Below are 24,403 nucleotides of genomic sequence, written 5' to 3'. Positions count from 1 at the left end.
GTACGCTAAAGCCTTTCAAGATTCCGAAATTTATATGTCAATCGATATACAGGATGCTGCGCTATAAAAACGAATACGACTTCGTTAAAAACCAACCCCCACCACCATCTTATACATACAAACATACATCACAATATAGACATAAGCACCTCAAACATTACCATCTACCGCCCTTTGTTTGTTTAGTGCAAAAAGTAGAGAAATCCCATTTGGTTCGTAAGCAGCCACCACTTCGCCAGTTTTAGCGAACCGATGACCGACAGAGCATTTCAGTCATTTTCGAACATAAGTACCATTGGTTTCATCAAAATATAAGCACCGGCACGGTTGTTATTTGAATAGGAATAAGAAAAAATAAATACGCTAATGAAATATGTATCTAAAATACAAGAAAACATAAAAATAATCTAAGGAAAAAAAGCAATGGATTTATTTAATTTTTTTATTTGAAGAGATCAACACTAAAAATAGATCAAACCGTCTGAAAATTTATTACGTGTATAAGGGATTTGTGGTGCGGCGTCTGTGGCAAAAATAACAACATTTATAAACATATATGTACAATAAATACACAAAATATTCGGTGTTCAAATATAATTAATTTAAATTATGAAATTATCGAATATACATACATATATTAATATAAAGTGAATTAGTAAACAATTTTAAAATATAAAGTATTTTTTGTAAAAGTAGAAAAGATAAAAATAAGCAACAACAATACGTTTAAACTCATAAGTACATATGTAAATTTGTTTGAGTAAAAATCGACAACAAAAATCTTTTTAAAATGCCCGCATCGAATACTATTGTTTTGAAAAGTCTTTCAATTCTTCTGGGATTATTCTTCATTTTTGTCGGTCTGCTCAAGCTAACACCAGCTATAAGCAAGGATTTGTTTAAGGATTTGGTAAGTTGTTAATGAAATGAAAAAAAAAAATTTAATTAAAACAAAGTCCAGCTTGCTCGAATCATAAACCCACTATTGGCCAACTGAAAAATCAATGATTCTGTATATATATGCGAGCATAAGAACATACCCTACAGTCATACATAAATACATATGCTGTGAGGTGTTTGAAGTTTTGCACCGGGTTGTTATTATACTTAACACAAACGGTGTGCTTAGTGCTATTACGGAACTTTTATTCCGAAAGATCGGAACTTCCGATGAAAAATGTGAAAAATTTTGTCTAAAACCTCTTTTTAAGTTCACATTAGGTTGCATTTCAGTAATATAAAGTGTGTTTAGAGATCTCTGCACTGCGACAGCTACCGTTGAGATGGTCGCAAAGTTCCTTTATCTAACGGTTTCGTTAAATTTACTGTAATTTGGGGGCGGTATTTCGAACTTTTTAAAACTAGCTACAAATTCGTTGGAAGATCGACTTATATATATTAAAAATTGACTTACCTAGGTCACTTTCAAAGGCCATGTTAACTTTTTAACTAAGAGTTAACCAGAAGTGATGGGTTAAACTCGTATATTTTTGACATATTTTTTATACTCAGCGTGCTTTGCACACAGAGTATATTAACTTTGATTGGATAACGGTTGGTTGTACAAGTATAAAGGAATCGAGATAGATATAGACTTCCATATAATCATCACTATCCAAAAAAAAAAATTGATTGAGCCATGTCCGTCCGTCCGTCCGTGAACATGATAAATTGAGTAAATATTGAGATATCTTAACCAAATTTGGTACACGAGCTTATCTGGACCCAGAACAGATTAGTATTGAAAATGAGCGAAATCGGATGATAACCACGACCACTGTTTATATATATGACATTTTGGAAAACACAAAAAACCTGATTAGTTAGTAAATAATACACCTAGAATGTTGAAATTTGACATGTGGCCTGATATTGAGACTCTTGATAAAAATTTGAAAAAAAAATTTTTTAAATGGGCGTGGCACCGCCCATTTGTGCTAAAATAAACTTTACAAATATTATTAATCATAACTCAAAAATCGTTAAACCTATCGTAACAAAATTCGACAGAGAGGTTACCTTTACTATAAGGAATGCTTTGAAGAAAAATTAACGAAATCGGTTAAGGACCACACGCACTTTTATATAAAGGATTTTTAAAAGGGTCGTGGACGAATGAAATAAGCTATATCTTTGCAAAAAAGAGCTTTACATCAATGGTATTTCACTTCCCAAGTGGATTTATAACAATAAATAGAAAAAACTTCAAATTTTGAAAAATGGGTGTGGCACCACCCCTATTATGACTAAGCAATTTTCTATGTTTCGGGAGCCATAACTCGAAGAAAAATTAACGGATCGTAATAAAATTGGGTACACAAATTTTTCCTATAGCAGGAAATATTTCTAGAAAAAATAGACTAGATCGGTTAAAGACCACGCCCAGTTTTATATAAAAATTTTTTGAAAGGGTCGTAGACGAAAATAATAAGCTATATCTTAGCGAAAAAGAGCTTTGTATCAATAGAATTTTTCTTTCTAAATTGAATTATAACATTAAATTGGAAAACACTAAAATCTTTGAAAATGGGTGTGGCACCGCCCACTTGTGACAAAATCAATTTTACAAATATTATTAATTATAAATCAATAATCGTTAAACCTACCGTAACAAAATTCGACAGAGAGGTTACCTTTACTATAAGGAATGCTTTGAAGAAAAATTAACGAAATCGGTTAAGGACCACACGCACTTTTATATAAAAGATTTTTAAAAGGGTCGTGGACGAATGAAATAAGCTATATCTTTGCAAAAAAGAGCTTTACATCAATGGTATTTCACTTCCCAAGTGGATTTATAACAATAAATAGAAAAAACTTCAAATTTTGAAAAATGGGTGTGGCACCACCCCTATTATGACTAAGCAATTTTCTATGTTTCGGGAGCCATAACTCGAAGAAAAATTAACGGATCGTAATAAAATTGGGTACACAAATTTTTCCTATAGCAGGAAATATTTCTAGAAAAAATAGACTAGATCGGTTAAAGACCACGCCCAGTTTTATATAAAAATTTTTTGAAAGGGTCGTAGACGAAAATAATAAGCTATATCTTAGCGAAAAAGAGCTTTGTATCAATAGAATTTTTCTTTCTAAATTGAATTATAACATTAAATTGGAAAACACTAAAATCTTTGAAAATGGGTGTGGCACCGCCCACTTGTGACAAAATCAATTTTACAAATATTATTAATTATAAATCAATAATCGTTAAACCTATCGTAACAAAATTCGACAGAGAGGTTGCCTTTGTTATAAGGAATGCTTTGAAGAAAAATTAACGAAATCGGTTAAGGACCACACGCACTTTTATATAAAAGATTTTTAAAAGGGTCGTGGACGAATGAAATAAGCTATATATTTGCAAAAAAGAGCTTTACATCAATGGTATTTCACTTCCCAAGTGGATTTATAACAATAAATAGGAAAAACTTCAAATTTTGAAAAATGGGTGTGGCACCACCACTATTATGACTAAGCAATTTTCTATGTTTCGGGAGTCATAACTCGAAGAAAAATTTACGGATCGTAATAAAATTGGGTACACAAATTTTCCCTATAGTAGAATATATTTCTAGTAAAAAAGGACGGGATCGGTTAAAGACCACGGCAACTTAGATATAAAACAAGCTTAAAAGGGTCGTAGGCTAGAATAATAAGCTATAACTTAGCAAAAAATAGTTTTGAATCAATTATCTTTCACTTATCAATTTTTATTGTAAGAAGAAATGGGGAGACCTTTTTTTAAAACGGGCGGTGCCACGTGTTATGTAGAAAAGTAATTTATCTGAAATGAAATGCGCAATTGAAGCTCACGGTGAGTATATAATGTTCAGTTACACCCGAACTTAGACACCTTTACTTGTTTTTTATAATAATTATAAGTTTTATTAGCGAAATAAATTTCTTTTCACGTATGTCATTAATTTACCAAATTATAACTTTCACATTTGTTTACAAATTTGTGAGTGGAAAATAAAAATCAAACGTTCAATCACTATTCGGTACGATATGATCGACCATATAATAAAAATCTAATTTATCTTATTGCATCCACATGAAAATCCTCATGAAGCATAATTGCACATGCAACTAACTTAATTAGTGTATAAACAAGATTTTGCAGAAACAGTTCTATGATTACATATTTGGCAGCTCGAAGGTTTACAAATAAAAAATTTTTTGTTTGCAAAATATATGAAAGTGCAAAAAATAGTTTGGGGGGCTTGCGAAAGATAATTTTCAGTGAAGGTGAAAATAAAAATGATGAATAATTTGCTATTGCTGTTTACAAGCAAATATTTGCTACTATGAGCTTTTCTAAATGTACATATATAAAAATAAAATCCTATAAAATATTTATATTTTTATTTTTTATATATGTACATACATACATACATATGTAGCAAATATGTTTACATGTCTACACCTATAGAAATATATAAATACGACATCTTTTGCTTTGGCAGTTTGCCTCAATGTTATTGGATGGTGTGGTTCAATGTTTTCCGCAAAATTCGTGACGTTTTTCCATTACATATTAAAGAAATATATACATAAATGCGTTATGAATATCTTATATATACCTGTGGGCAAATCGTAACAACCGTGATCGTATGACTCACGTAAAAACATGGGTTTTCGGATTATAACATACGTGAACGAGTAAATTGATTATTTTTTTAGTATTTTTACAACCAGTTCGACGCTTTTATATCTATTATGACTTCAAAATATGTTGGAATTTACTTTTGGTCCTAAAAAGAGCGACTCATTGAAAATAATACTACACCTTTTCCAGTTTAAGTTCAGAAATTTACAATTCAAGTTCAGAAAATTGCAATTCAAGTTAGAAAATTACAATTCAAGTTCAGAATTTCCAATTTAAATTCAAGTTCAGATTTTCCAATTCAAGTTCAGAAAATTACAATTCAAGTTCAGAAATTCCAATTTAAATTCAGAAAACTACCATTCACGTTCGGAAAATTACGATTCAAGTTCAGAAAATTACATATCAAGTTCAGAAAATTACAGTTCGAATTCAGAAATTTATAAGTAGGGTGCTAATTTTGAAAAGTTATTTTTCTTAATTAATTTGTATATGTTACTTGCCAAAATGGTGGCTTGGGTATACATAGTGTACCCAAAGTTTTCTTCAAGGCGTGTACATCCCGAACCTTGAAATCAAATGGAGGATAATTCTTTCCAACAAGTGCATGACGACGCTACGGCCAAGAAAGTACTTCAGTCGAAACAGCAGTTTGGAAGCAGTGGCAGGGGGAGACCGCCACAGAGTTGCGAAGGTGGAGGAAGACGTGACCTCTCATGGTGCACCCAATCGCCGTCAGTTACCGCGAAACAGGGAAATCTGGCATGATTTGTTGTTACGAAACTGCCAAAATCGCGATTAAGTGCCAATTCATAATGATGATGATGGCGGATAAGTTGAGATATTTTGACATATGGCGCCAAGATCTATGCAGACACTACCTATACGTTACTTCCTGGACTGTGGACGCTCCGTTGTTTTTTTAAGTGATCATATCTTCTTCATCACTGCTGTCATACTCAGTTCAGATCAATGGTTGTGACACTAAGAATATAGCTGGATGGCATTGCAATTGCTTCTTATGAGCGAGAGTTTTAACTTCGCTATCTCGCAAAATTGATTTAAACGAGTTAAGGTGTCCATTGCTTCCTTTACACATAGATACCATCTTACATTTTTTTCCATTGGATGAAAAAAAAAATACCCGACAAATTTTCTGAACTTGAATTGAAAATTCTGAACTTGAATTGTTATTTTCTGAACTTAAATTGCAATTTTCTGAATTTAAAATGTAATTTTCTGAATTGGAAATTTCTGAATTTAAATTGGAATTTCTGAACTTGAATTGTAATTTTCTGAATTTCAATTGGAAATTTCTGAATGTAAATTGGAGTTTCTGAACTTGAATTGTAATTTTCTGAACTTGACTTGAAAATTCTGAACTTGAATTGTAAATTTCTGAACTTGAATTGTAAATTTCTGAATTTAAATTGGAAATTCTGAACTTGAATTGTAATTTTCTGAACTTAAACTGGAAAAGGTGTAGATTTTGTTTGATATCATATGTTATAATGCCATTTAACTTATACGACTGACGTGTCACGTAAGTTTCTTTCGTATCGTATGTTATGATTCGGACCCTGCTTACACTCATACACTTTTGGATTTATCAAAGTAATATTGAAACCAAAGCTGTTTCCATAGTAGAGTATGCAGCTGCCAAACAAAAACTGAATTTAGATACATATTAGGGGAAAATATCCCAACTACCACCGTTCTCTAATATCTAATGCTGGAGCTCACGACACGATAAACACTGGAGCAATATAGCGTTCTCAAACGAAACTTATAACTCTTAAATCCTACTCAAATTAATATATGTATTGAAACTCTAATGTAAATTGAATTTGCAATAGTTCTCTACTTAATCTCGACGTGATTACTACTGTAGCTTTATAGAAATTGTCTCGAGTCGGGATAACAATAGTGTGGCGAATGTTGACATCACTAGGTTGTTAGTAAATAATCACACAACAACAAAAACATGAAGCAGCCATTCTTATATACATGTCCACGTTAAAGCTAGCAACACTTATGTAGAAGGCGACGAAAAGATATCTCACACACACACAAATGCAGTCATCAGCCGAAGTATTCTCACACATTCACACGCATGTGGCTATAAACTACAAATATACACGTATATAGCTGGTAACCAAGCATGAGCTACAAGAGTTCTAGAAGGTGAAACGTCTAGACCTTTGGAGAAATATGCGGACCATGCAACAGAGAGTATAAAAGCAGCGCAAGATGATTAAAACACGCTATTGGTTGTGAAGTTCTACCCCCAAAGTAATTTAAATAAAGACCAGTACTACTCCCAAAGTAATTTAAATAAAGACCAGTAATACTGAAAATTGGAGTGATTTATTCAACAGTTTAGCGATTCCGACGTTACCAGAAGGTTTCAAATAAGCGGAATTACCCTAAATTCGTTACAATAGTTATCTAACGTGACAATACAAAATTCTCAAATGTTAGATACTGTGTTTGCTGGGAGCTGATATTATACCGAGTTCCGGGTAACGATTTTTCCCCCATAGAATTTTCGGTTATGTGGTTCTCGGTCCTAAGAATTCCTTTCAGAGGTAAAACAGCGTGTGTCGATTATAAGTCAAATCGACTCAGAACTGCAAACTCTCTGAATATATCAATCTATGCGCCATCTAGTTTCAAATAAGACATTTCTACAAAAAAACATTACGATAGGGAGTGCGTCAAACGTAATAGCTTTTCACTCAGCTAATGATAAATTCGCACAAACCACAACACTGTTAAATTTCTGAAAAATTCAAAGTTTAACATTTCGTGCATTTGACTTACAATACATCTGCAAGAACATGCCTTTATCAATCTGTTTTTGTTTTTTTTTTTGATCTAGTGAAAACGATTTTGTAAATAATACTTAGTGCGTTTATAGTATACTGGATATAATGTTATGCCTTCAGCAAGAAAAATGTTTGACCCGTACAACAACAAAGTATGTACATTAAGATGGGTTGATTTGCATGAACGAAAGTTAACCCATATCGCGCCATCGATTTTTCGATAGGTTTTGGGCTCAGGAAAAAAAAGTTCCACTAAGCATACCCAAAAAAATAATTTTCGAGCCTGCAAAATTTGAGTTTTTTGCCTTTTTTTTTTTGATTTTTAAGGTTTTTTTCATGACCTACATAAAATATTTTCATTTGATTTTAAAATGTTCATGTATACCCTGTCCGACTCAAAATTGTCCGCTAAAAACTTTGGCGATAACAGTTTTTTGAAAAAAAAAAAATATTTTTTGGGTTTTGAGGAGTGTTTTGGTGAAAAAATTTATTTTTTCGCCATTTTTTTTTTAAGGGTTTCTTCAGAAACGTGCAAAAGTGTTGCCGATGATAACGAATTTGCCTCATAGTTCCTATCCCACTTAAAATTATGCGATAAAAAATTTGGCATTAACAGTTTAAAAAAAAAAAATTTTTTTTTTTGTTTTTGGGACTTGTTTTGGTCGAAATCGATTTTTTTCATTTTCAAGGCTCGAAATCATTTTTTATGTATATGTTTCCGTTAGACCCACCAATAAGTACACCAAAATGATCAGGGGACGAGCTAAGTTGATTTAGCCATGTCCGTCTGTCCGTCTGTCCATTTGTTTGAACGCAAACTAGTCCCTCAATTTTTGAGATATCTTGATGAAATTTGGTAAGCAGGCATATTTTGATGGGGGATTTGACATTTGTCAGAATCGACCAGATCGGACCACTATATCATATACCTCCCATACAATCTATTGTTCAATAAGAGGGTTTTCGCCATTTCTGCCCCATTCGGCCTGATTTTAACAGCTAGCAACATCAATTTTTACCACAAGCTTACGTACTGGTTGTCTGAAAAAATCGTCAAGATCGGACATATTTATAATAAAAATTGATTTCGAAAAAAATGATGAAAATCCTCTTACCTGAACAGTCGGTTTTATTAGATTTTAATTATAAATATTGGCGGCCACCGTGGTGTGATGGTAGCGTGCTCCGCCTATCACACCGTATGCCCTGGGTTCAACTCCCGGACAAAGCAACATCAAAATTTTAGAAATAAGGTTTTTCAATTAGAAGAAAATTTTTCTAAGCGGGGTCGCCCCTCGGCAGTGTCTGGCAAGCGCTCCGATTGTATTTCTGCCATGAAAAGCTCTCAGTGAAAACTCATCTGCCTTGCAGATGCCGTTCGGAGTCGGCATAAAACATGTAGGTCCCGTCCGGCCAATTTGTAGGGAAAAATCAAGAGGAGCACGACGCAAATTGGAAGAGAAGCTCGGCCTTAGATCTCTTCGGAGGTTATCGCGCCTTACATTTATTTTATTTTATACATATGTGTATGTATGTTTATAGATTAGAGTGTTTCGTTTTAAGGCAAAGTCCGTAGATCTTATATAAAAAAAAAATATAATAAAAAAATGGCCTAGAATTAAATAAAAAAAAAAAATTAAATGAAATAAAATAAAAGATAATAAAATAAAATACATTTAAGTATAATAAAATTATATTAAATAAAATATTGAAATAAAACAAAATAAAATAAATAATATAATTAAAAAAATAATAAAATAAAGCAAACAAATTGAATAAGTGAACGGTTTCAGGTTCGATTCGAGCTCAAGGCCAGAACAATAATTTTTATGATAATTACTGTTTTTTTAATTTTTCTATGATTGAAAAATTACTTTTTATAGTTCGAATAGAAGATAGAAAATTCTTCAAACAGCTGGCAATTTTTCCTATCTTCTATTCCAAAAATAAAAAATAACTTTTGATTTAAAGAAAAAGCTATAATTATCATTAAAATTATTATTCTAACTTTGAGCTCGAATCGAACCTGGAATCCTTCATTTATTAAATTTTTTTTAATTATTTTTTTATTCCATATTATTTATTTTGTTTTGTTTTATCTCAGTATTTTATTTTATATAATTTTATTATACTTAAATTTATTTATTTTATTTATTCTATTTTATTTAATTTAATTTTTTTTTGTTATTTAATTCGAATCAAACCTGGTATTAGCCGTGTTTTTTTTACACGCGTATACGTTTACGTTTGCGCGTAAAAAAATCGCTTATGCTCGCTTAGATAATGCTTAGGGGACCCACCTAGCGGCAACTAGCTCCGAAAATCGGAGATACAAACCTCTGATGTATTGCTGTGTATAATATATAGCTGAATCAGTTGCGATGAATTGTGGACACGCACCATTTTAAGAGGTGATAGATAGAATTAGTGTAGAGGTGAAACATGGACACATAATTCAGTTGAATCTGAGTAAAATGCGTATTGAAATTTAGTAGTACTAATTTTATCCGCGGCAATTTTAGAAAGTTTAAGCGTAAACGTCTATAAGTGTAAAAGGACATAGAACAAAATAAAAAAATAAATGTAATAAAATATAATAAAGGGGGTTTTTTCTTTTCGAAATCTTCATCTCATCTGCTCGCTTGGAAGAAAATTTCAATTGGAAATAAAAAACAAATTATGCGAGTTGTTTTATTTGCTTTTGCTTTTCAATTGCAATTTTTTTCTATACCTATATGACACTACTTTACCTTCTCTGTATTTTTCTTGTATTTTCTCTTATATTATTTGTCGTCCTCTCTCCTAATACGGTTTTAGTGATGGCAAAAGTGTGCAGTGATGGCAAAAGTGTGATGGTAGAACGAAGGCCCACTCCCTTTTAAAAATACTCATTAACACCTTTCATTTGATACCCATATCGTACAAACAAAGTCTAGAGTCACCCCTGGTCCACCTTTATTGCGATACCTCAAAAAGGCGTCCACCTATAGAACTAAGGCCCACTCCCTTTTAAAATACTCATTAACTCCTTTCCTTTGATACCCATATTGCACAAACGAATTCTAGAGTCACCCCTGGCCCACCTTTATGGCGATATCTCGAAACGGCGTCCACCTATGGAACAAAGGATTACTCCCTTTTAAAATACTCATTAACACCTTTCTTTTGATACCCATTTTGTACAAACACATTCTAGAGTCACCCCTGGTCCACCTTAATGGCGATATCTCGAAAAGGCGTCCTATAGAACAAAACCCTACTCCCTTTTAAAAATACTCATTAACACCTTTCTTTTGATACCCATATTGTACAAACAAATTCTAGGGTCACCCCTGGTCCACCTTTATGGCGATATCTCTAAAATGCGACCACCTATACAACAACCACCACTCCCTTTTAAAACCCTCATTAATACCTTTAATTTGATACCCATATCGTACAAACACATTCTAGAGTCACCCCTGGTCCACCTTTATGGCGATATTTCGAAACGGCGTCCACCTATAGAACTAAGGCCCACTCCCTTTTAAAATATTCATTATCACCTTTCGTTTGATGCCCATATTGTACAAACAAATTCTAGGGTCACCCCTGGTCCACCTTTATGGCGATATCTCGAAACGGCGTCCACCTATGGAACTAAGGATTACTCCCTTTTAAAATACTCATTAACACCTTTCTTTTGATACCCATATTGTACAAGCAAATTCTAGGGTCACCCCTGGTCCACCTTTATGGCGATATCTCGAAACGGCGTCCACCTATGGAACTAATGATTACTCCCTTTTAAAATACTCATTAACACCTTTCATTTGATACCCATATCGTACAAACGCATTCTAGAGTCACCCCTGGTCCACCTTTATGGCGATATCTCGAAAAGGCGACCACCTATACAACAACCACCACTCCCTTTTAAAACCCTCATTAATAACTTTAATTTGATACCCATATCGTACAAACACATTCTAGAGTCACCCCTGGCCCACCTTTATGGCGATATTTCGAAACGGCATCCACCTATAGAACTAAGGCCCACTCCCTTTTAAAATACTCATTAACACCATTCGTTTGATGCCCATATTGTACAAACAAATTCTAGGGTCACCCCTGGTCCACCTTTGCGGCGATATCTCGAAACGGCGTCCACCTATGGAACTAAGGATTACTCCCTTTTAAAATACTCATTAACACCTTTCTTTTGATACCCATATTGTACACACAAATTCTAGGGTCACCCCTGGTCCATCTTTATGGCGATATCTTGAAAATGCGACCACCTATACAACAACCACCACTCCCTTTTAAAACCCTCATTAATACCTTTAATTTGATACCCATATCGTACAAACGCATTCTAGAGTCAACCCTGATCCACCTTTATGGCTATATCCCTAAATGGCGTCCACCTATAGAACTATGGCCCACTCCCTCATAAAATACTCTTTAATGCCTTTCATTTGATACACATGACATACAAACACATTCCAGGGTTTCCCTCGGTTCATTTTCCTACAAGGTTATTTTCCCTTATGTTGTCATCATAGCTCTCAACTGAGTATGTAATGTTCAGTTACATCCGAACTTAACCTTCCTTACTTGTTTAAATTAGGTTTTACGGAAAAATGTTATATAAGAACAAATTATGAAACGAGTGGTTTGATAAGACTACGATGCTGGTGATTCGTACTGGATACCATGCCGAGAAACTTATTAGTCCTTTCTAGCATTTCATCGATTAATAATATAGCAACCAACACCCGCTAAAAACTTCAGTTAATCTCACACAATCTTTTGCTCGTTTGTCTTCTTATGCTTTGGAAGCATTATCTTTCTTTTAAGTCAATGCTTGGAAATACTGTTTTATACAATTGCAGAATATTGCGTATTTGGGAATGGTATCCGGTACCAGTACTGATTGTCACTTAAATATATTTTTCCTTGCTTTGGGAGGAGAGAGTTAGTAACTTCCAATTGTCATAACGTCGGATAGGTTTACATGTGGTTTTGATAATCATTTTGTACCGTTCGAATTGTTGTCTGGAACTTGTGAGCATGCAGCACTGCGTCCACTTGCCGAACAAGGAGAATTGTACATTTTGGCGAAATCAATCCACCTCGTATCCTTTCTGTTTTAGTTTCAATAACCCAATTAAAAATACTACTGTCTTTATGTTTATTGTGTCTTATTGGTTATTAATACTACCTTTTTTTTTGTTGTTATCAACCTATGCCGAACCCAGGAACAAGTTAGTTATTTGTAACAATGCCGATAGAAAGAAGTCCCCAGCAAACGCAAGTGTTAGGAACTTCTATAGAAAATCAATGTGCTATTTGTAGCCAAGAGATAAATAATACTCATCCTTGTTTTCTGTTACTTTGCAAACATATTTTTCATAAAATTTGTTTAGAAAGTTGGTTAGCAGACCATAATGTTTGTTACATCTGTAACAAGGAAATAAGTCAAAAAGACTTAAAAGTAGTTGTTGGAAACTGCTCACCAGGAGCAATTCCAAAGATACCTTCTGCTTCAAGTGCAGATCGAACAATCATCACCCGAAGTTTGATGAGTGCTTTTAATCAAGCTCAGACTTCACAGCCCCTGGATTTACAAGAACAACGTAACGACGAGGCCGGCGCAATGCAGTCGTCTGCATTAGATAATAGTCGTTGCCTTGATAATACTCACGTTCCTCCACCCAGACAACCAAATAGAAGACGAGGTAGACCCAATCGTTCTGGAAATAAATAAATAAAAAAAAAATAAATGTAAGGCGCGATAACCTCCGAAGAGATGTAAGGCCGAGCTTCTCTTCCAATTTGCGTCGTGCTCATCTTGATTTTACCTACAAATCGGCCGGACGGGACCTACATGTTTTATGCCGACTCCGAACGGCATCTGCAAGGCAGATGAGTTTTCACTGAGAGCTTTTCATGGTAGAAATACACCCGGAGCGCTTGCCAAACACTGCCGAGGGGCGACCCCGCTTAGAAAAATTTTCTTCTAATTGAAAAACCTTATTTCTAAAATTTTGGTGTTGCTTTGCCCGGGGTGTGAACACAGGGCATACGGTGTGGTAGGCGGAGCACGCTACCATCACACCACGGTGGCCGTCGTTCTGGAAATACCCGCCGAAATAATGAGGTAGACTACACCGTAGTCCAAGGAATGATTGAACAATCCATAACCCGTATCATGTCAACGTTAAATTTTAACAATGACCCTAACTCCCAGCCAAGCTCTAGTCCAAGCAATGCCCAGGGAATACTACCAGCGATTAGCGAGGTATCCTCGCCAACGGTGTTGCCGCGAAAGGTTGCCGACACTATGCAAAAGTGGAATCTTCAGTTCGATGGATCTGCTGATGGCCTAGGAGTCGAAGAATTTATATATCGAGTAAAATCCCTGACGGATGAGACTTTGGATAGCGACTTTACTGCTATGTGCAAGCACATACACATACTGTTTGTAGGAAAAGCTCGAGAGTGGTATTGGAGATACCACAAGCAAGTAGATCACATCATTTGGTCTAATATTTGTGCGTCCCTTCGACAACATTATAAAGATTATCGTTCCGATTTTATGAGTAGAGAAATGGTTAGATCTAGGAAACAAAGGCTCGGTGAATCGTTCTCAGCATATTACGATGCAGTGGCTTCCCTAATTGACAAATATTCTGTGAGAATCGAGGAAGATGAACTCCTCGAAATTTTAAAGCATAATCTACTCCCTGCAACCCGACAAAAACTGCTGTATCAGTCGGTACACTCAATTGGTCATCTGCGCCGTTTGGTCAAAATGGGCGAAAATTTGACGCAGGAACTTGGTGATCAGGCTGACAGCCTAAGGAAACCAAAAGCCACTGGAAACCGACGCCAAGTATATGCTATTGACGAAGTAGATTTAGTTTCACCGGAGAATGAAACGGCTGAAGTCGAGCTAGCAGCCATTCACAGAAACCAAGCAAAAGTTAAGTGTTGGAACTGTGATGAGATTGGTCATACCTGGGAAAATTGTCTAGCACAACGTCGTATTTTCTGTTATGGATGTGGCGCTCTTAATGTGTATAAACCACAATGTCCAACGTGTAATCAGAAGTTGTCGGAAAACCGTCGCACGGGTGCATCCAGCTCCACCCGGATGCCCCCCAAAGCATAAAGCCTTCACTGTTGCCTACGGTACAGAATGAGCTTTCAACAAAATACTCACCCCCAGAGGTTGGAAATTATACTAAAAATATACCTCTTCGGTTTCGTCCATTGTGAATTCATACAACTGGCGAATGTTTGATAAAAACGTTCACAATAGTAAACAGCCTCGATCACCTGTTCAACCACTGTTCGATTACTAAAATTATTTTTTCAATAGTGTTTTCCAAACATTTTTGTAAACTACTGGTGCATTGCAATATTTACATATTTTAAAATGCTTGCTTAACTGGCTGCTCACATTTAATCTATTAACTAGATTTTAGAAATTAATATTAATATGTAGTTTGATTTTCTGTATAGACATTTAAAAGAAAAGCTGATTTGAAACACAAATGGGCATTTCATGGCACTTCAAATTAATAATCGTGAGCAAAAAAACCTTTTTTCCATTATCTGGCCATTCGCGACAGCTGTTCTCCCTGTCAGATATTATTTGACAGGTAGGTATGGCAATGGAGGAATAGAAAGGTTTTTCACTTGTATGAATTCACAATGGTGTAAACCATGGCTCAATTATATAGTTGGCTCATCTCATCAGCTGATTTTATTTTTATCATTGCATGGTCGATGGGATTGTCAAAAGGAGATGGCAAACTCAAAATGAAACTAACAGATTGACAAAATTTTCTTACCACACACAAAAACTGCTATGCTTTATGTTTTCATTTCATTCCATTCGCCTAATACCAATAAACAGATTTTGACAATTTGAACAGACAAAATTTGCTACTTTACAGATGAGCCAACCATATAGTTGAACCATGGGTGTAAACTATATTTCAAAAAACTAACGAAATACAAGAAAAATACAATCTAGTTCATTAAAAACAAACGAGCCAGTTTGTATTTCGTTAGGTTTTTTGACATTCGGTTGTTTTTTCTTAATTTTTACTGGCAAATGAAAATTTAGTTTTTAGTTTGAAAATTTTGTACACAAATATACAAAATAATTTAAAATGTGATTTCTTAGATATTTGGTACGGGGGTACTTCTTTAACTACCTTATTATTTTGGAAACTTGTCTTTCCTGGAAGCTAACCAGGGACCGACTTCTTCCAAAACATTTAATTTATGTGGCGATTTGCTTGAAATTCGGAACGGGGGTATCTCTTTGACAAAGTTAATATTTGAGAACATTTTCATTTAGGAAAGTTGACCAGGGCCCAACATATTCAAAATAAAAAATTTATGATACGATTTCTTTGAAATTTGCTTCCTTGACTTGTTATTAGAGAACGTTTTACGAAAAGTGGACCAGGGACTGATTTCTTCCAAAACCTAATTTATGAGACGATTTGCTTGATTTTTGGCGCAGGGGTTCCTCTTCAGCAAGCTTAAAACTTTGAAAAAATTTTTTCCGGATGTGGACCAGGGGCCAAATTATTCCAAAAACTTATTTATAGTGCGGTTTGTTTGAATTGTATTGTTTATGGAGGCTTTCGAAAAAGGAAATCATTAATAAATTCGTATCTCAGTATACTGGTTAAAAGGTACTAAATGAAAATAATAATTTTTTTGTCACAAGGGCTATGAAGTAAACACTTTTATAACCGGTCTCCTGAGATACGACTTTATTAATGACTTCGCTGGTATACGGGCTGATTAAAATATTGTGGCGAATATTAGTATCACTAAGCGATACTAACATCACTAAGCCGATACTAAGCAGTATATACGTAAACAAATCAATCATCATCTACACACATACATACAAGGCAACGGATACTCATAAACCCATGTAATCATCAGCAGACGTAGTACTCACATATACACACGCATATGCCAATGCGAGAGGCTTTAAACTACAAATACATGTACATATATGGATGGTAACCAAGCACGAATTTCGAGAAGTTAACAGACCTTAGGAGAAATGGGTGGACGAGACAACAGAGAGTATAAAAGCAGCGAAAGCTTAGTAATCCGTAATCAGTTTGATTTCAACACGATATTAGTGTTGAAGTAGAATTATGAAGTACTACTCTTGAAGTAATAAAGACCAGTTTGCAATACGAAATAGTGGAGTGATTTATTCAACAGTTTAGCGATTCGAACGTTAGCAGAAGGTTTCAAATAAGCTGAATTTCCTAAAAATCGTTACAATATTGTCTGAAATACGCCCTTGCTAAGAAAATGTTAAGGTTACGACCTTTTTTTTAGGATTGGTCGATGTAGTTGGCCACAGTCCACTATATTTTCATTTCCAGTTAGGTACACTAATTTTTTTTGAAGCATATTTTCACTTTGGAGCGAAAATAATGAAATGGTCTAAATTACGCAAATAAGAGCTTAAGCTTACGTAGCTTATAGCAATTACTTTGTTTAAAATTTTTTAGAGTATCTCTTATTACAAGAATACCTTGTTATTGATATAATTTTAATCTCACTTCTAGCGAACGGAATACGTAAAATATGCCAAAGTTTTTCCACTTGCTACCATGTTTGGTTTCAAAGTACCCTCTAAATGGTATCGTCGAACTGTTGGTGTTCTTGAGATAACTTGCGGATTAGCCATGGCGCTCATACCATACCGTAAGTATTGATAATAGGAAACTATAATTATAACTATAATTATATAAATATAATTTTTAATGAAATCAATTTGTTATTGAAGATAAAGTAAAAAATACTGCCAATGTTACATTGCTTATATTAATGATTTTGGGTGTCTATCAACATTGGATGGTTAGCGATCCATTTGAACGATCTGGACCAGCGCTTGTCTTCACATTTATGTTGGGTGGACGTTTAGTCGTTTGGTATCAGGTATGTGCCGAATTAAAAAGTTTATTATACATGTATAGTTATAAATGTATAACAAATATCTCTATATCATCTCCTTTAATTGCAGACAAGTCGAAAAGAAGCTGAACTAGCAGCTGCCGCACAGCCACAAACGAATGGCGCGAAGCAGGATTAAAAATTTTAAAAAAGACAATGAAAAATTGTATTAATATTATACAAAACAATAGAATCACAAAAAAGCAATTTTAACCGATTATAAAACAAAGTAAGAATACATACTACATAACGTTAAATTAAATATCTTGCACATCAAAACAAAAGATTTAAGATACGAACTTCAGCATAAATACATACATACCTATACATACATACTATATAAAATTGTAATCAATTTGAGTCTCAAATCCCATAAAAACAGGGGCGATGTATGTAGTCAGACCCGTCGAGAGGGGAGGGGGAATGGGGGATTCCTCCCGGGCCCCGGGTTTCTGAGGGGGCCCGCGATTTAGAGGTACTAAGACATTTTTTTTAATTCAGGAGAGTCTTTAGCTGTTCCATGTGCAATTTTTAAGCCGAATTTCAAAAGCAACGAATATCTGCATTTCGTTTTTATATTATAGTGAATTGTGAAAAATAATTTGAAAAGTCCTTTTCCTTAAAATTTAAGAATAAATATTTCATTTGGCAGCTGGCTCAAAACCATTCAGGTTCCGCATCCGATTCGACTATTGATAATGGTTTTTGCCTGGGCCTTCGAACAATGAGGGGACAATAAAAACATCAAACAAAAATGTATGTTTACATGAATCCGAAATCGTAAAGCTTCGTGGTGATACTGATGAAGGTTCATCTTCAAAAAGTCTTCCGACAATACCACCAACTCTGTATCAAAGTCCAGATTATTTAAAAGACTTCGACATCGTTACCATGAGTAACGAGTTTTTGCGATCTGAAGATGTCAACGAAATAATTCGTCGAGGTCATCAAAAGTGTCCTGTTATTTTTCTACGTGCCAGAGCAATACTTTTTATTGCCTACCATGTCGTCTGTTAAGCACCAATACTTTAAATCGACCTAAAATTTGTTGTCCTCTCGGATATTCGAAATTGCAGATGTGGAAGAAGCTATACGATAAACTGCCAGCACACGAAAATACTCAAGATCACATTAAATGTTATATTCATTGGCCATCTTTACAAAATTTAATTCAAAAGGAGGCTACAATTGATACACTTATCAATGACCAGCTAATCACTGAAACTCAAAAGCGGAGAGAAATTTTATATAGAATTTTGGACGCTATTTTATTTTTGGGTGAAAGAGGCCTAGCTTTCAGAGGCGAAAGTATATATCTTGGTGAACGAAACAATAGAAATTTTTTGGGCATCTTAGAACTCATAAGCCATTATGATCCGATACTTAGAGATCATTTGGAGAAAGTTAGGATTTCACAACAGCAGCACAAACGTTTACAAGTACACTATCTTTCCCCAGACATTTAGATCGAGTTTATAGAAATTTGTGCAAAACACGTGAAGGAAGCTATATTATATCAACGCAAGAAAGCCAAGAATTTTGCTAATATCGTTGATTCTACGCCCGATCCTGGTCACGGTGAACAGACTACGTTCTTTGCGCTACCTCCATTTCAGTTCGAAAGCAACAAATTTTACAATTCAAGAACGGGTTTTGGCTTTCGTGGATTGAGACCAAAAAACTGGTTAGGAAATCGCTGATGTAATTTGCCATACTCTAGGTAAACATGAAATCCCATTAAAAGATTGTCGTGCACAGGGGTACGATAACGGCACCAATATGAAAGGAGCTTACAACGGATCACAACGTCACATTCTCGACAAAAACTCGAATGCTGATTACTCGCCTTGTGCAACCCAAAGTCTGAATTTATGTTGTGTTGATGCTGCAGGATGTGGTACGGCTGCAATTACTTTCTTCGTAGTTGTACAAAAATGTTTTACTATTTTCAGCAGCAGTCCACAACGATGGGACATCCTCAAAAAAATGTACCGAGCTCTCTTCCCAGTCTTTCCCTAGGTGGTCGGCTAGAATTGATGCAGTTAGACCATTCGCAAACCATGTTCCAGGATTAACACAAGCACTAAACGCATTATTTAAGCTAAATTTGACTGCACAAGCATACGGAGATATCACCGGCATTCTCAAGTACATCAACAAGTTCGAATGTATCTTGCTATCCTCAATTTTGTTCAAAATACTGACTACCATTAATGAAAGAAACGTCGTCGATTCCCAAGGCAGTCGGTTCTATGTACCGGAGCGACTCGGGATTTTTCCCGACCAAGGACTGTCCTTTCAGTGTGACCCCATTTAATTTGTTTCGTCCCTCCCACAAATTGTCATCCTCCCAGCAGCTCCTTGCAGCAGGACTGCTCCATACTCTCTTACTCCGGGAAGGCATCGAATCCAATCCGGGTCCGTCTCCTGACCCCGGTCCTGAGAAATGGTTTTGCTGCATCTGCCGGAAAAGAATCTTTTTAGGCCGGTCATACTCTGTTCAGTATGTCTCGTGCAAGGGATGGTTGCATCGGACAGGTTGTTCTGGGCTTGATCCCAAAACCCGACGTTCACGTAACTTTTATAAATCTTTTGTGGCTCCTTGCTGTTCACGCCCAAGGGCGTCCCGTAGTCTATGCCTAAGCGCCCCCCACTACCTTCCAGCAGCCCCACCGCTCAGCAAGCCACAACAAATACCCGCTGCTGCTCGCGCCCCACGGCGCCAACAACTCAAACAGCTGATACCACTCATAACTACTACCTTTGTAGTAGAGTTGGTAGCAATGCTGAGCGGCACAACATCCGCATTGCTGCGATTCAAGAGACTAAACTCACAGCAAGATCTGCATTGCAGACCTGCTCTGGGTATAATGTCCACAAAAAAGACCGCGAGAGCGGAAGTGGAGGCGGCCTCGCGTTTATAATACACCACTCTGTGCAATATTATATATTTGATCCTGGCATCGACCGCAGGGACAATGTCTTAGAAGGTCAAGGCCTATCTGTCCGGTCAGGCGATGCAAACCTAGAAATCATCAACATCTGCATCCCTCCTGCCCCAGTGGATACCGCCCTAATATCAGGGCCTTACTCACTGGCAACAATCGCATTATCTTAGGCGATTTCAATGCCCATCATGATCTATGGCATTCAAACTTGCGGGCGGACAGTAGGGGTGAGATGTTGGCGGATCAAATAGAAGAAACGACGTTCTGCACAATAAACAGAGACGCCCCCACACGTATGGTAGGAAGCTGTCACAGCTCGCCAGATATCTCAATCGTGAGCGCAGAACTCGTAAACTGCGTCAACTGGCAGCCGATGGTAACATTGGCATCCGACCACCTGCCCATACTTATTTCGCTCGAGCGTACCGCCGACTTCATTGTCACTGAAAAACGCACTTTCATAAACTTCAAAAAAGGAAAGTGGGAAGAATATAAATCTTTTACAGACAACCGCTTTGCTGCCCTCCCTATCCCGACTGATGCCCGACAAGGGAAGCGTGCCTTCCGTAAGGTCATTGAACCCGCCTCGGCACGTTTCATTCCCGCCGGTAGAATTCCCGAAATTCGGCCCCACTTCCCGGCGGAGGCCGCAAACTTAGCGAGAGAACGTGACCTTATAAGAGAGCTTGATCCAGGCGACCCCCAAATAAGGGATATAAACCAACGCATCAGATTGCTTGTGGATGAACACAAGCGGGCGAAATGGGAGGAGCACCTAAGAGGTTGTAACCTCTCTACCGGTGTGGGTAAACTTTGGTCCACTGTAAAGTCCCTATCGAATCCGACTAAGCACAAAGGCAAAGTTTCCATCGCCTTTGGCGACAAAGTGCTGTCGGATGCGAAAAAATGCGCGAGCGCTTTCTGCCGACAATATATAATGCATCCTACGGTCGACAAAGATAGACGGAGAGCCAATAGACACGTCATAAACACAAATTCAGCGCGCCACCAATCACCATTACCGCTAAAGAGGTTGAGGACGCCATTGGTCGCGTTAAACCATCCAAAGCAGTGGGCCCAGACGGCATAGCCATGCCGATGCTTAAAAGCCTAGGGAAAGAGCGTTTCAAATATTTAGCGCATGTCTTCAACCTGTCTCTTTCCACCTTTGTCATACCCGAGAAATGGAAAATGGCCAAGGTGGTCAAGCTACTAAAGCCTGGGAAACCAGCTAACATAGGTGAGTCGTATCGTCCGATATCTCTCCTATCGCCAGTGGCAAAGACGCTTGAAGCCATTTTGCTCCCTTATTTCCAAGCAAATTTGCAGCTAGCCCCTCATAAGCATGGCTTCAGAAAACTCCATAGCACTACCACCGCGCTAAATGCCATTAGCATCCAGATAAATTGCGGTTTAAATCAATACCCTCACCATGGAACAGTACTCGTAGCGCTAGACCTATCAGAAGCTTTTGATACGGTCAACCATGGTTCGTTACTGCACGACCTGGAAGGGTCTACCCTTCCCCGTGTCTTAAAAGGTGGACCGCAAATTATCTGGGTGGTCGGCAGGCATCGGTGCAATTCAGAAACGAAACATCAAAACCAAGGAGAATTAAACAAGGGGTGCCGCATGGTGGTGTCCTATCCCCACTTTTGTTTAATTTCTACATATCTAAGCTACCTTCACCACCGGAAGGAGTCACAATCGTTTCCTACGCAGATGACTGCACAATAATGGCCACAGGCCCAGGCCCAAAGATCGATGCGCTATGCAATAAAATAAACGGCTACCTCCCTGATCTCTCCAGTTTTTTCGCCTCGCGAAACCTGGCATTATCACCAACTAAATCTTCTGCGACCTTATTTACAACATGGACGTCCCAAATGTCGACCATTTTGAACATCCACGTCGATGGCACCACGCTACCGACTGTCCTACACCCCAAAATCTAGGGTGTGACGTTTGATCAGGATCTAACTTTTGGTGAGCACGCAGCCGCAATTGTTCCGATAATTCAGAGCCGTACCAAAATCCTCAAATCCCTCGCTGGCAGTACCTGGGGAAAAGATAAAGAAACGCTCATGACTACATACAAAGCAATTAGCCAGCCGATTACGGGCTACGCGTCACCCATATGGTCGCCAAGCCTAAAAATTACCCACTGGAAGAAACTACAAGCTTGCCAAAATACTGCTCTCAGAATCGCCACGGGCTGTCTTCTTATGTCCCCAGAACAACATCTGCATAATGAGGCGAGAATACTCTCCATCAGGGAGAGAAATGAGATGCTGACCAAACAGTTCCTGTTGAATAACCAGAAACCTGGGCATCCTAACAGACATCTGATTGATGAACCAGCACCGCCTAGGGGATTAAGGAGTCATCCCCGTAAGCATTTTGAGGAAATACGGCACCTGAGAACCCAGCCGTATGAAGTGAAAAAACACAAGCAGGTCCTTGGTGAACTCCATAAACAGGCGTCAGACCTTTATGCCGGGAATTGCCCGGTGAATCCAGTACTTAAAGAAAAGTATCCAAAACTCGCGGAAGAGGAACGCATACTCCCCAGGGAAACGCGTGTCACTCTTGCTCAACTTCGTTCTGGATACTGTAACAGGTTAAACTCTTACTTATCCAGAATCAACCCCGACATACAAAATGTATGTCCCGCTTGCAATGTGTCCCCACATGACACCAACCATCTCTTTAATTGTAATGTGGAACCAATGCCCCTAACACCCCTTTGCTTATGGTCCACCCCTGTTGAAACGGCAAGTTTCCTTGGACTCCCGTTAGAGGATATTGATGACAATTTGTGATCGGTCGCGGCTATTAGGTGGGGCGAGCATTGCTACAACAACAACAACAACAAAATAAACGTCGTACTCCAAGCTAGAGACGCACCATAGATGTTAAGGTCCGACATCTGCCCTCCCCCCCCCCCCCCCCCCCCCCCCCCCCACCCCCCCCCCCCCCCCCCCCCCCCCCCCATAAATTCAGAAAACAAAAATTCGGAAACACATTTTTTCAGAAAACATTAATCGGAACCCTTTTTTTCAGAAAGCCAAAATTCAGAAGTCAAAAATCCGGAAACAAAAATTCAGACATCAATATTCAGAATTCAAATTTCAGAAGTCAAAATTAAGAAGTAAAAATTAAGAAGCCAAAGTTCAGAAATTAATCAGACAGCAAAAAAAAAAAACATTTTGCGCAAAACTTTATGTTTTTTGCTGTCTGATTACTTTCTGAATTTTGACTTCTGAAATTTTTTTCAGCCTGGAACACAGCAACGTCGAAAGAAGGCGTCATATCCAATCGAGTTATGGGAAATTGGGTGAAGTCCGTACAAATAATGCTATCTAAAGGTGGCACAACGTCATTCGAAGTGCGTTTGGGACACACCCTAACATATTTAATTTCATAAATTAAATAAAAAACGATCATGCAATAACAGAAACAAAAGTGCAGCAATTTTCAGCTGGAGGCGAGCCATATCGGAAACGCAAGATAAAATATAAAGACTTCGTTTTTTTAATATTGTAAATTCATTTGAGAAAGGTAAACGCAAAAAGATTTAATTAATTACATGCATGCTATTGCACACAATATAAAATTTTACATTTTGCTACTTTTTTTATATGTACATAATTCCTTCCAAATGAATAAACGTTTCTGAATTTTGAGAAAATTTAATGTTTTTTCTGTCGTCTGATTACTTTCTGAATTTTCACTTCTGAAATTTGACTTCTGCAATTTGACTTCTGAATTTTGTCTTTCTGATTTTATGGGGGGGGGGGGGGGGGGGGGGGGGGAGGGGGCACCTTATAAGCTGATTTGAAGTTGATCAGGAACCAATGGGAGACAATTTTAAATGAATGCAAAAGAGTTGCTATTCAATTGAACATCTCGCCAAATTTCCAGACATTCGAAAGAACGTTCCAAAAGACGTTCTGAGAATATTTAAATGATATAATAGCGGATGATTCAGAGTCTGATTTTAAAAACAATACATTCTTGGTGAT

General features: G+C 36.9%; 1 protein-coding gene across 4 annotated transcripts; it reads left to right on the top strand.

Annotated features, from left to right (window-relative positions):
- The first annotated feature begins 215 nt into the window (after positions 1 to 215).
- On the top strand, positions 216 to 24,069 carry LOC137251639 (novel acetylcholine receptor chaperone). Of its 4 annotated transcripts, none has more exons than XR_010953304.1 (6): positions 216 to 910; positions 17,043 to 17,181; positions 17,264 to 17,415; positions 17,501 to 17,659; positions 23,442 to 23,529; positions 23,657 to 24,069. XR_010953304.1 is itself a non-coding variant. In XM_067786343.1 (4 exons), the coding sequence occupies exons 1-4, from the start codon at positions 791 to 793 to the stop codon at positions 17,567 to 17,569; spliced, it is 480 nt and encodes a 159-aa protein (XP_067642444.1). In that variant the 5' UTR covers positions 216 to 790; the 3' UTR covers positions 17,570 to 17,775. The 4 variants fall into 4 exon arrangements, 1 of the variants encoding a protein (XP_067642444.1); XR_010953305.1 differs by having other exon boundaries at positions 267 to 326; positions 697 to 910; positions 23,442 to 24,069; XR_010953303.1 differs by having other exon boundaries at positions 23,442 to 24,069.
- The last annotated feature ends 334 nt before the right edge of the window (positions 24,070 to 24,403 follow it).

Source organism: Eurosta solidaginis, chromosome 5, assembly GCF_040869045.1.
Source record: "Eurosta solidaginis isolate ZX-2024a chromosome 5, ASM4086904v1, whole genome shotgun sequence".
NCBI classification, from domain to species: Eukaryota; Metazoa; Arthropoda; class Insecta; order Diptera; family Tephritidae; genus Eurosta; species Eurosta solidaginis.
This window is presented reverse-complemented; position numbering and strand designations above follow the sequence as displayed.